Raw genomic sequence first — 13,148 nt, forward strand, 5'->3', positions numbered from 1 at the left:
AATGATAGAGAAGTATAAAAAGAAGATGAAAAAATGGGTTGTAAATGAGTGTATGTTAGGAAGTCAAAAGACAATATTCAAAAAAGATAGTATTAAAAATACTATGTTAAGTTACATTTATAGTCACTAGTAGAAAAAGACTATAAGTCTTATTAAATGAAAACTACACACAATGAAAAGTAATAAGATATATAGAAAATATGGTAATATATTTAGAAAAATACAGTAATACAGAAATCAAGATGGCAGAACAAAGATCGTAACTGTCGTATCAAAATGTGTAAATAGGTTCAACTTAACAATTAAAAGAAAAGACCCTCAGGTTGGATCACAAAGTAAAATTCAACTACATGCTGTATACAACAACACATCAAAAAATAAGCTACAGCAAAGGGAACACTTTCCAACTGGTTTTATGAGGCCAGCATAACCCAAACACCAAATTCTGGCCAAAACATTACAAAAGAATAAAAAAAGTAGACTAATATCCTCATAAACATAGACACAAAACTCCTTAATAAAATATGAGCAAACTGAATTCAGCGATATATAGAAAGGACAATAATACATCATGACTAACTGTGTTTATCTTAAGACTTCAAGGTTGATTTGATACTCGAAAATCCTAATAAAAATAGCACTTATTTTTTTTAAATTAGGCAAGCTGATGGAAAAATAAATATGCATAAGTAAACATAAATTCTTAAAAAAAGAAAATAATAGGCGGAGTAATACCAGATATTAAAATGTAATAAAATGTTACAATAATTAAAACCATTTTGTACTTTAATAAGCAGGTAAATGGAATAGATAATCCAAAAATAGACACAAATACACATGGTAAAATATATATGATAAAGGGGAGATACTGGAGTACCAAACAAACGATGCTGAGAAATCTAGCCTGCCATCTGGATAAAAAATAAAAAATAAAGACATTTTTATTCTTATAAATTTACAGACTGTTTCTCAAAAAAAAAAGCAAAACATGAAAGTGCTGACTATTACCTATGGAGATAATTGTGGAGAACTGAGAGTCTGGGGTAGGAGGGAGATTTTCTGATAGTAAATAATTTTTGCGAAGTTGAAAAATAAATGTACAATGTGCATGTATTATTGAGAAATCCACCAGTTCAAGGAGTTAAAGAACAGTATCAATCATTTCCAGTATCCATGAAAAGAGCAAATAAAAAATAGTTCTTTGATGTGATATGCTTTATGTAAGGAAAACCAATCATTTAATCCACCTATGCTTGTTTCAGTATTTTAGAAAAATTTTTCAGTTCTTACTGCATACCAGGCCCAATGCCAGGTGCTTAAATAACATTAACAATGACAACAAAGGTACCTGCCCTCCAAGAGCTCACAGTTCCATGGGAAGAGTTCACATTTGGAGGTTGAGAAGACTGCTGTCCTTCTGGCTTAGATTTAAAATGTTGAAGTATGTCAAGTCCTTCTGAGACCATAACAAGCACTTACTCAGTTCAGCAAGCCTCCTCTACAGACCTCACCAGGTCTCGTGGGAACTGTCAACACCTCTGAGAGACTTGATTTGCCCCCCACTAAGCTTCTAGGTGAGATCACAAAGGGGCTTCTTTTAAGAAGCGCTATTAGCCATCTTGGGTTCTGCCCATTAAGATTTACAGGCTAATTTCCATTCTCAAAGGCATTACACTTTTCCCCACCTCCTCTCCTTTGGTTGTGTTCTTCCTTCTGTTTGGAATATTCTTCAACTTTTATTCTTCTTTGGCTAACTCGTGCCCAGTGTCAAATATTAACTCAAGTGCTTCTCTGGGAAAGCTGCTCTGCTCTCTGCCACACAGATTAGGTTGAGAACATTTCCTCCATGCCCCCACAGCTCGTTCCACTTTACATGTAACCATTCACTTGTCAGGTTCTCATATTAAAGTGCAAATGTACTTAAAATTGTATCCCTGGTGTCTGACATACAGTTAAAAACTCAAGGATTGTTTAAAGAATTCAACTACATATTCACTGTTCTCCCCTGGGTTCTCCCAGCTTACAGTACTGAACTGAACTACGTGATTGTTTTTCCCACAAGCCCCACACCTACGACACCACTTTCTCAAGTCTGAGACATCATACTCACTTGTCCAGGGACATCCCAGGGAAGGAAAACTTGCCCAGGCAGATGCGATAGACAGCACTCAGGGGAATCCATTGCAGCTGCACACAGCTGAGCATGATGAAGTCATATTTGCAGATCAAGAGAGTCTTGTCTGTGACCAGCAAAATCCTCTCCTTCTCATTGTTCCAGTGGTCTATCCTGTAAAATCACCACAGAGAAGAGAAGTCAATGGCATAATCTTTCCAAGTTAAAGATAATGGCATTCACTGAAACATCTCTGCTAACATGAGAAATGAAGAGGTTAGACCGTCTTGGAAGAAAGAGGAGCTGAAGAATGCCATTTCTTCTCTCACTCTGGTCCCATGACCAAGGGAGAAGGAAGGTGGAGGATAACAGGGAAATGTTTTATGGACACAGAGCTCAGAGATGATTACCATTAATGCGATCCAGTGGGGATGAGCAAGATTGTATCATGTTGGCAGTCAACTGACTCATGCTCCTCCACATCTTCCCAGCTCTCTAGAAAATCTTCATAGAGTGCATCTTCCTCAAAGACACCAAAAATATCTCTTTGTTCTAACTCAGTCTGGACAACTCACTAAGCACTAGTTTATGCCAATCTCCAAAGTTTGCGTTGCTAACCAAAGACAAAATGGAGAATTGAATACAGGTCCACTGACTGCCACCCAAGCCATCACTATTTCAAACTCACTGTATCATTTCTTGTGGTAGAAATATAGTGTAACTAGTGAAGTAGGATTCTTGTGAGCCAAAGACAAAGCAGACAATAGATGAGTGTTTCCTGAATTGATTTGCTTCAGATTTGACAGCCTTTCAGAGTATGCATGGAAAATTATGAGAGTTAAGAATCTCTCCGACAGTGAGGACAGAAAGATGTCAAAGCAATGGTTTCTGGTGAAAAGAAAGTCGGCAGGGTCTGCAGTTCCTCTCAGCCACAGCACTTCTGCTGTCTGTCTGCTGCAGCCTTCAGTATATAGCACTGCGTGACTTTTACTATAATTGTTTCAGTACATGTTTCGTCTTCCCTAAGAGTCTGGAAAGGATGATTTGTGACCGATTCATATCTGAATCCCCACTACACAGCATCAGTCTAATGTAAAGATAGTCTGAGCACCCTGCTCCCATCCATTCTCACAGTAACCACGGTGCTATTCCTAAAATACAAAAGGAATGATACCACTCCCCTGTTTACTGTATTACGTAGCATCTTTCTGATTTCAGGATCAAATCCAAGTTACGTGACATGGACTACAGGTCGCTGTGTGGTCTGGCCTCTGCCCAGCATCATCTCAAAGTACACTGAGAAAACTCATTGTCCAAGTCATGGTTCAAGTACCTCATTCAAAGAAGTTATCTTAAACCCCTATATTAACTCATCCCTCTGTTACACTCTCTCAAAGCATGCTGATCCTTTTTCCTTTTCCAAACCTATTATGGTTTGTAAGAAGGAATGATATGTATAAAGTTCAGCAGTGGGTACCACATAAACACTGACAAATCAGAATGAACACCCAGTTTACAGGGTGGGGCATTGCCAGTGAGTGTGGTCTGAGTATCACCCCTATGTGTCAGAGTGTGAGTGTGTGTGAGTGTGTGTGTGTGTGTGTGAGTGTGTGTGTGTGTGTGTGTCTGTTCTAGGAGGACTGTCTGTGAGGCTCTGTACTCAGTTCCTGTCAAATAGCCTGCACTAAATAAGTATCTTTCGAGTGAATAAATGAGTGTCAATCATAACCATTTTGGAGGCCTTTGGGCTGGGTGAGTGTAGGGGGTGAAAACTGCCAGCTCTACCAGTTACTAACTCTGTAAGACTGGACATTGAGCCTGTCTGTAGCTCACATCCCTTATCTGTGAAATGGAGACGGTACTAATAACCATCTCACAAGTTTGGGGAGAGAATTAAGGCATATGATTCTCAACCAATGCTTTGTAAATTAGCAGTTATTATCATTGGCAGGGACATAAGTGACTAGGTGACCTTGGGTAACCCCAATATATGCCATTCTTCAATGTAGTCAAGAGACAGACAGGCAAGACAGAGTTAGGAGTTAAATCAATGGGAGGAGGAACAGGAGGAGACATGAAGGAAGAAAAAAGGGAGATGAAGGAGGAAGAAGTAGGGAGAAACACAAGAAGGAAGAAAAGAAAGATGAGACCATGCATGGAGACCTTGTTATATGACACATGCCAGCTATCAGGTATGCACAAGTATTAGCTCTACATGTCCCCACCACCCTTTGAGGAAGGTCATGTCTAAAATCAATCAGCTAAAATCTGGTAGTAGAGTTAGTGGTGTAGCTACCGAGAGATCTTGTTTAAACCTTGGTTCTGTGGTTTCCATCCACTCCGACAACGCTGCAATTCTCAACTCCCACTCCGCAGAGAGAAGGAGAGAAATCTTGATCATCTGTTTAACACTCTCAGTCTTAGTCAGAAAGAGACAGGGATTCAGAAACGTCTTATCAGATATCTACATACATTTCTCTAAATAGATTGTATCTACTTAGCAGCAAGTTATAAGCTGCTGCCTAATAAACCAGACTTGTTTTTAGTCTAAAAAATCCTCTGATTTTGGTTGAATGGTTTTACTGAAAATGTCAGCACTCCATAATGAGATTTATTTTAAAAGGTAAAGGATGGATTCGGAGGGGAGGGAAAAAAAAAGAGAATTCTTTTTAGGAACACAGAGTGCTCTGCTGTGACACAGACTGCATAATTTACATGTCGGGAAAAGTCTGAATCCAAGTAAACACACAGGCTTATAAATAGTTTGGGGCCACCATCTCTAGCTCCTGGGTGGTATATTTATTTATTTAGACTTCAATCACACCTTTTTTCCCCCAAAGAACTCTTGGAGAAAACACTGAATTTTATATCCCTAATATTAATATGTTTGGTTGGTGATAATATCCAGAACAAACATAGGCATAGGAATAACAAGAATATACTCTTTGTGCCATTCACGGAGGCTTACAAAGCCCTTGAATATCAATGCTCTCGTTTAATTCTCCCAACAATCCTTTGGACTTACCCTCATTTTAAAGACAAGAAACTAAGGTCCAGAGACCCCTAAAGTGACTTGCCTGATGTCTTACACCTAGCAAGAAGTAGTTCAAAGGCCTGAAACAGGTATGGAGACCCCAAATCCAGGGATAGTGTTGGCTTTACCCCTGGTACCACTCACCCCCCAGATAGAGGATCCTTCAGTGTCGTATGTGAAGGTAGTAAAAGCCACCTCTGGAAGGAGCTGATGCGATGATCTCTGCCACTCCTGAAATTATTCTCTCTGGGAAACCTCTCCCTCCAAACAATATCCTTGACTGGCCCCTTTAAACTTTGACCACTTCCAGTGCTCCATATCGTAGGGGAAAAACCCACATTCCATCGAGTGATGCAAGCTAGAGACTCGGGTGTCCTTCTGGACCCATCCCATTTCCTCACTTCATATGCCAAGTCCTAAACATTTCACTCCCTAAACATCTCTCAAAACCATCCACTTCTCTCCAGACTTTCAGTATCCTAATCCAGTCTTCCCATATCTCCTGCCTGGACTATTGCAATGACTTTCTCAGTGGGCTAGGGCTACTAGTCCCTTGGACTTGATTTATGGACATATTCTTAGCTCCCCTCCAGTCTCGCCACGATACTGCAATGAGGTAGACCTTTTCAAAGCAATCTGGCCTTTACCGCCTGACTCTGGCTTCAAAAAGTTCAACGGTTCTTCTATAGCTCTTATGAGACAACAAAAATTTTTCACCTGGTCAAAGAGGCTCTGCAGGGTCAGATCTCCCCTATTTCTTCAGCTTCACTTCCAGCCAAGCCTCTACATGCCACTCTCCTCGACCTTCTTTCAGCTTCTCACACTCACCACGCCCACTCGTACAGAAGGGACTTTGCACATGTGGTTCCCTCTGCTGAGTATGTTCTTCCTAATCTTCTTTACCTACTTACCTCCTGTAGTGCTCAGCTCAATTACTCCGTACTCTCGCAAGCCTGCCCAGACCTCTGTGACTACTTCTTTTCTTTCTAATGTACACTTTCATAGACCTGCACATTTTCAGTACTTATCCCAGATGCAGTTTTACAGTTATTTCTATGATTACCGAATTAATGTCTGTCTCCTCTCCATCCTGTAAACCTCACAAAGACAGAAGCAGTTCTTAACATTGTGTCTCCAAGGTAATAGGTGTCCAAAATATATTTCTGAAAAGAATTAGTGAAGAATTAACTATTCTCGTGCCATGCAAACTATATGTCTTGCCTCTTGCTGCTTGAAGAATGCTGTCCTCAGGTGTACATATTGAAACACTCCCCCCTCAAAGTAGCACATTTTCAAGAAATCATCAGTAACATCGGGAAACTGTTCATGCACTAAGAGTGAGAAAGAACAGGATACAAAATGTTACCTTCAGTATACTTCCAATTTTGTAACAACAGCAAAATACATAGATCAGAATGTTAACACTGATGATTTCTGAGTGGTAGGATTTCAAGTGACTTTCTTCTCATGCTTTTATTAGCTAGAGTTGATTTTTTTTTTATAATAAACATATCCTACTTTGATGGTAAAAGAGATATTTTTTTTAAATGAAAAGTTCACCCAACCTTCAAATTCCCTGCTTAAACGCAAACTATTTACAGAGGTCCTTCCCTCGCCTCCCTCACCTGCAAGTGGAAGTCATCCTTCTTTTCTTTAAATACGCACAAGCCTCGGTCAGTGCCTCAGTTGTGGCCCTGGTCACAGACTCCTTTAAATTACGGTGCTTCCTATATTTGTATTCCCATTCCCCCCACATTTGATGGGAGACCTTCTGGTGTAGAGACAGTGCCTTAGTCCTCAGTGGGTCCCCTCACTGGGCTCAGCACAGACCAAAGAGGGAGCATGGTCTTAGCGACTGAGCAGAGCATGGAATAAAGCGTAAGACTCACGAAACTCATCCCCTCAGTGATGAAAGCCGATCTCTCCTGGCAGAGGATTTGCCTCATCCCCCTCCCCGCCACCGCTGTTCCTCAGCACTGACATCATTTCCCGGCTTGATGGGGAAGGGGCCTAGACCTCACTGAAGTGGGAATCTAGTTGCTCCGGGAGACTTGCCTCCGTTTCCTGGGATTACAACAATTTGGCCAGCAGAGGGCAACAGCGAACTAGCAATGACAGGCGGGACCGGACCCACGGGAGCAAGTTTCCAGGACCCCCGCCTAGTCACTCAAATCGCCCCAGATGCCTTCCCAGTGGCCCCAGCACCACGCCTAACAATACTCTCAGTTGCTCTTTTAAGGTTGTGTCAAATCAATTTGTGGTTTGGAAATGATTTTTCTTCCCAAAATATTTTTTCTAATGTTACTCCCTGGAACACGTACACATAAGCATGCGTGTTTGTGAGCGCGCGCGCGCGGACACACACACACACACACACACACACACACACACACACACACACAACACTCAGTAAAGACATCTTCCCTAATATTGAATAGAGAGATTATACCTGATTTACAAATCAATCTTCTGTCCTGTGCCCCTCTAGCCTCTTAGCATAACATAACATAACCCAGCCCTTGGAAGAGGAAGACAGTACCTTGGCCAGCCAGAAATCTGCAACCCAGGAGGAAAACACTGCATCATTCATTCCACACTTACTCTCTGAGCACCCACTGGGTTCCAGGCCCTGAAGAGAACTCAATTTGAGTTTGCTATTCAAACACGAACAGATGAAAAAATACATGGCATTGAAGCAAAGCAATTTCCCTCCCCCTGAGCTAAGTGAAATCTTATAAAACCTTTAGCTAAACAACCCGCATGCAATTCTTTCAATCATTGGGTTACTCTTTCCCTGGGCCTCTCCGATTTGTTTAAAATAGGGGACCCTCCAAGTAAACTCAGTGTTCTAATAAAAACTTCATGTCCACAAATCTTCCCTGTTCCCGTTCCGTTCCCTGACTTGACTTCCTGTGGTTCATTTTTTTCCCACTACCCCATGCAGCCAGTCAGGTACCAGGCCCTGTGCTCGCTGCTGGGAAGACTGAGGAAAGCATTCAGATCTTATAGAATATGTAGTTCTCTAACATGTGAGGTAAAAGCATCTAAGGAAGAGTAGGAGTTAATGTGGTACCCAAAGATGTGATGAGAGTTGATAATGATAATACAGATTGACAAGTCCACAGACTCAGGTACCCTGATTCCCAGCCCACTGCTCCCAGGGCTGAGGAGCAGGCACCCAGGCATCTGTTTGATACTCTTAAAGAACGCTCTCCTATCAATATTTCATTTCCTGCTCTTTGGTGAAGATCTCAGTGTTGGAAAAGCACAAGTTGCCAAGTACGGAAGATTCTCTGGAACGTACACAAAGAAAGATCTCAGGAACATTTATTTATTTCTTCAACACCTCTTTAACATGTATCACTATAGGACGGAGCTGTCCCCATAAGACATGGACAGAATGCACCTGGAAACGTCCATTTTTGTGCCCACAAAGACTGTTTTTTTCTTGAGTAAGAAGAGTCCTACTGTGGAGTTTCATATTGCTCTAGTTGATTGCAGAGAAAAACAATGGTCAGTTTTTCCCTCTGGATAATAAAGTCCTCAAGACGGGCTCCATCATGCTTTATGAAACAGCAAGGAAGCCAGTGCGACTAAAGCAGAGGGAACAAGGGGGAGAGTGGAAGGAGATACAAACCGAAGCCACATCACATGCGGGAATAACCAGCTTCTTTGCAATTTGTGAATGTTTTTGCACTACATGGTTATTATCCCCCACTTAAAGGTGGAGGGACCATGCCTCAATAAAGTGATGTGCATCTGGTACGAATGACAGAGCCAAGGTGAGAACCCAGCTCTCTGAACGCCCCTCTCCTGTCCCTCCCCGCCCTGCCCAGTCCATATACACTCCATCAAGCTTCTTCTCCCTCTTAGTTTGTCTCTGCAGCCAGGCAATTGTGCTCTCCCTAGCACAGTACCATCAGTAAGATATTTTAAACCCTACACAAAAGAAAAGACTCTGGGCACACCCCATCCTTCTTTCTCTCTTTCCCACAAACAGACTAAATAGCTGTTGAAAAGCTCAAGTCCTGCAGGCACACGCACTAACAAGAGACCCACACCCTGAGGGGCTGTCTCCTCCCCTGCTTCCCTGAATTCACTTCAGGGGATTCACTTGATCAGAAGCCAAAGAAGCTGGCAGAGGAACGAGGACTAATTTTGAGGAGGCGGCAGAGAGGGAAGAACAGAGGGACAAGACACAACACATGCTCACATCTTGCCCCTTCTATTGTTTTATTTAATTTTTTTAAATGGGAGAGAGACTTACTTACTGTACTATGTTAGTTACATCTCCTTGGGTACAGGGGAGGCAGCCCGCATCAGGCAAGTCCAAGAAGAGGAGATGTGTTATAAAAATACTTGGAGGAATGCCACGGAAACCCGAGAACAGGAGCCATAGCAGAGTTGGGCTTTATGAAACCTGGAAAGTCACAAGGAATAAAATCTACTGTCTCGGGAACGGGGGTGGGGGGCTGTCTCTCTCGTGATTTCTGTGTATTCCTCTACACGTCTCATCTGTATCCTCTAGTCTGATGTGCTCCTTCTGCTTACTGCCAGAGTTGTTCCTCTTTAATTCCACCTTGCAGAGGACCTTTCCTTGTTTCCTTAGTCCTGACTATACCTGAATTTTCAGTCTGCTCTCATAGCTAACCGGCCTCTGTAGTTTAGCATCTCCCAGTTCAGACTCTCAAGGTAGGGCATTCCATTCATCCAGATTGTTCCTTTGAGTTGCCTTTTGGGTCTCCAGTCAGCTAATGGATTAGCCCCTCTTTGTCCAATCAGTTATGGTCAGGGGCTGAAGTTATATAGTAGAAAAGAGGGATTGCAGATGAGAAGCACTTTATTCTTTTTCAGACTTGTTTTAACTGTTCTAACTCCTTCATCTTTCCATCAATTGCCTTGTCTATACCTACAAAAATCTTGCTGAGATAAAAAGAAATTATGTTAAAACTGTATGTCAAATTTGTGGAGAATTGACATCTTTATTATATTGATTCTTCCAACCTATGAATACAGGAACTTGGTATGTTTCTCCTTTCATTTATATCTTCTTTGATTTCTTTCGTCAGCATTTTGTACCTTTCAACGTGTAAATCCTATACATAATTTTTTTAGATTTACCCTTATTTTTCTTTTTTTGAGTGATTATAAATGTCATTGTATTTTTAATTTGCTTTCATTTCTTTAATGCTAGTGTGTGGAAATACAATTAATTTTTGTATGTTGATCTTGTACCTTGGAAACTTATTAAACTTATCTACTAGTTCTGGGAATTTTTTGGTAGACTCCTTGGAGTTTTCTACATAGACTATCAGGCCATCTACAATTAGGACATTTTTTATTTCTTCCTGTTTGATCTGTATGCCTTTTATTTCCTTTTCTTACCTTATTATGCTGGCTAGAACTTCTAGGACTATGTTAAATTTGATAGTGAGAGTGAACACCTGTCCTGTTCCCAGTCTTAGGGGGAAATAATTATCTTTTCCCAACTGCATGATGTTAGTTATAGGTTTTGTGAAGATATTCTTTATTAAATTAAAAAGGTTTCCCTCTACTATTATTAAGACTATATAAATTGATGTTCATTCTTCTCTAATCATCTAATAGAATTCTCCAGTGAAACCATCTGGGCCTGGATACTTCTTTTTGTGGAGGTTTTAATTACAGATTTAATTTCTTAATTGTTATAAGGCTATTCAAATTATCTATTTTATCTTGGGTGAGTTGTGGTAGTTTGTGTGTATTGAGGAAATGGTTCATTTCATCTAAGTTGTCAAACAGGGTTTGTAGTGCTATCCCCTGTTTCATTCCTAATATTAGTAATTTGTATCTATTTTTTTTCCTTTGTCAGCCTTTCTAGCAGTTTGTCAATTTTATTGAACTTTTCAGAGAACCAGTTTTTTGCTTCATTAATTTTCCCTATTATTTTGGGGTTTTATTAACTTGTACTTTTATCTTTATTATTTCCTTCTTTCTTCTCACTTTGAATTTTCTTTTTCTAATTTCTTGAAGCAGGAGCTTCTATTATTGACTTGAGACTTTTCCTCAATTGTATCGAGCACTTTCCCTTTAGTGTTGAAATTTCTTTCTCAGGCCTGCATTAATTGTCTCCCACACATTGTGATGTGTTGTATTTTTATTTGCATTTCATTCAATGTACTTTTTAATTCCTTTGAGGCTTTCTGTTTGACCCCTGAATTATGTACCCCTATTTAGAAGTATGTTGTTTTGTTTCTAAGTGTTTGGAGGTTTTTCTGTTCTCTTTCTTTTATTGATTTCTTGTTTGATTCCGTTGTAATCAGAGAGCGTACTTTGGTGTGACTGCAAATCTTTTAAATTTGATGAGGTCTGTTTTGTGATTCAGAATATAGTAGATCTTGGTACATGTTCCGTGGGTGTTGCAAAAGAATGTGTATTCTGCTGTTACTTGGTAGACTGTTCTATAAATATTGATTGGGTCCTAGTGTTGTTTGGTTTTTCTAAATCCTTGCTGACTTTCTGCCCATTTTTTAGACCAATTATGGAAAGAATGGCCTTGAATTCTTCAACTGTAATCAGGGATTTATCTATGTCTCATTTCAGCTCTAGTGGCTTGATGTCACGTCTTTTGCAACTTTACTGTTTGGGCACGCACAGTAGAGCTTGCTCTGTCTTCTTGGTGGACAGACCCTTTTATGTTGTGCAGGTTCCTCTCAGTTTCCCTGGTAATTTCCTGGCTCAGAGGTCTACACGTTTATTAACAGCTCGTAGCACAGCATTTCAGAAGCCACAGCGATTCTTCAACTCTTTAGGTCTTTCTATTGAACATACTAATGGAAGCAGATTCTCCCTCCTCTTCACGTTGATTACTCTTCTCAGACTCAACTTACTTTCCCCACAACGGGGCATTTGGGGACAACCCAGGATCCCCATAAAGTGGAGACAAGTTCCTGTTTGTGAATCAGGCAGCATGTTTATTCGTAACAGATTATAATAGTTGTTTGTATAACAGCTGTAGTGGCCTACTTGTGTTGATAGCCTCAATATTAAGATACAAGTCTTACTTGTTTTCTTCAGTAAAAGACACATTGGTAGTCCCCTAAATAATCAAGACTAAGTTTAAATTATTAGCCGATTATTTCTGAAATCGATTGCCTTTGTAATAATGTTAACACTCTATTTGATAACTCAAGACAGAAATGCCTATATAGTGATCATGAAGGAAATATAAAGGCAGTGGGGTGGTATAAATGGTAAACACATTCTATAATAATAATAATAATAATAATAATAATAATAATAATAATAATAATAATAATAATAATAATATTGACTTGATTTTATTTCCTTGCTATAAATTCTCCTGTCATGACTGTCAACATACCAAAGTGAGGTCACTGGACATGGAGTTGGAGAGATGCACACAGTTGGCTGTCATGAGTGGGGGAGCCCAGCACACAGGATATGAAGAGGGACCAGTGTAAGGCAATAGGGAGTGGTAAGGTGTTGGCAAACTGGGGGCATATGCCTTATCTAAAAGCACTCAAATTCAAATTTTGAAAAATACAGAGCAGGGTGGAAATTGCTTCTGGATCTCCACTTTGTGACTCCAGAAAAAAATATGATCTAAATTCCTTAGCCTGGCATTCAAAAGTCTTTACTTTCTGGCTCCTTCCTGCCTTTCCAGCTTGTTTCTAGTTGTCTGACTTTCTCACTGCCATCCAGCCACACTGAACTCTTTGTGGTTCCCTGAGCCTGTCTCTGTCACTCTGCACAGAGTCTTCTCTCTTCCCGGAATGTTTTCTTCCCCACTATATCTTCTTGGAAATTTATCTTCATTCTTTAATCCTGGATATCCCTTGACCTATGTCAATAATACAGACACAGTGAGTTCTGTGCTCCCACGGAATCATTTACAGGACTGTGTATCAGCATGTATCATACTCTGTTCTGACTTCACTTACACATCCTCCCTCCCCACAAGACTGAGAGCTCCTAGAAGATGGAAATTTTGTCTTATTT

General features: G+C 40.3%; 1 protein-coding gene across 1 annotated transcript in view; it reads right to left on the reverse strand.

Moving 5' to 3' along the window:
- Window positions 1–13,148, reverse strand: part of TPRG1 (tumor protein p63 regulated 1) — a 124,381-nt gene that overhangs the window by 65,055 nt on the left and 46,178 nt on the right. The window contains exon 4 of the mRNA XM_006188859.2: window positions 2,111–2,287. Coding sequence (XP_006188921.1) covers window positions 2,111–2,287 — 177 coding nt within the window. The remainder of the gene's footprint in view (window positions 1–2,110; window positions 2,288–13,148) is intronic.

This window comes from Camelus ferus, chromosome 1 (assembly GCF_009834535.1).
Source record: "Camelus ferus isolate YT-003-E chromosome 1, BCGSAC_Cfer_1.0, whole genome shotgun sequence".
NCBI classification, from domain to species: domain Eukaryota; kingdom Metazoa; phylum Chordata; class Mammalia; order Artiodactyla; family Camelidae; genus Camelus; species Camelus ferus.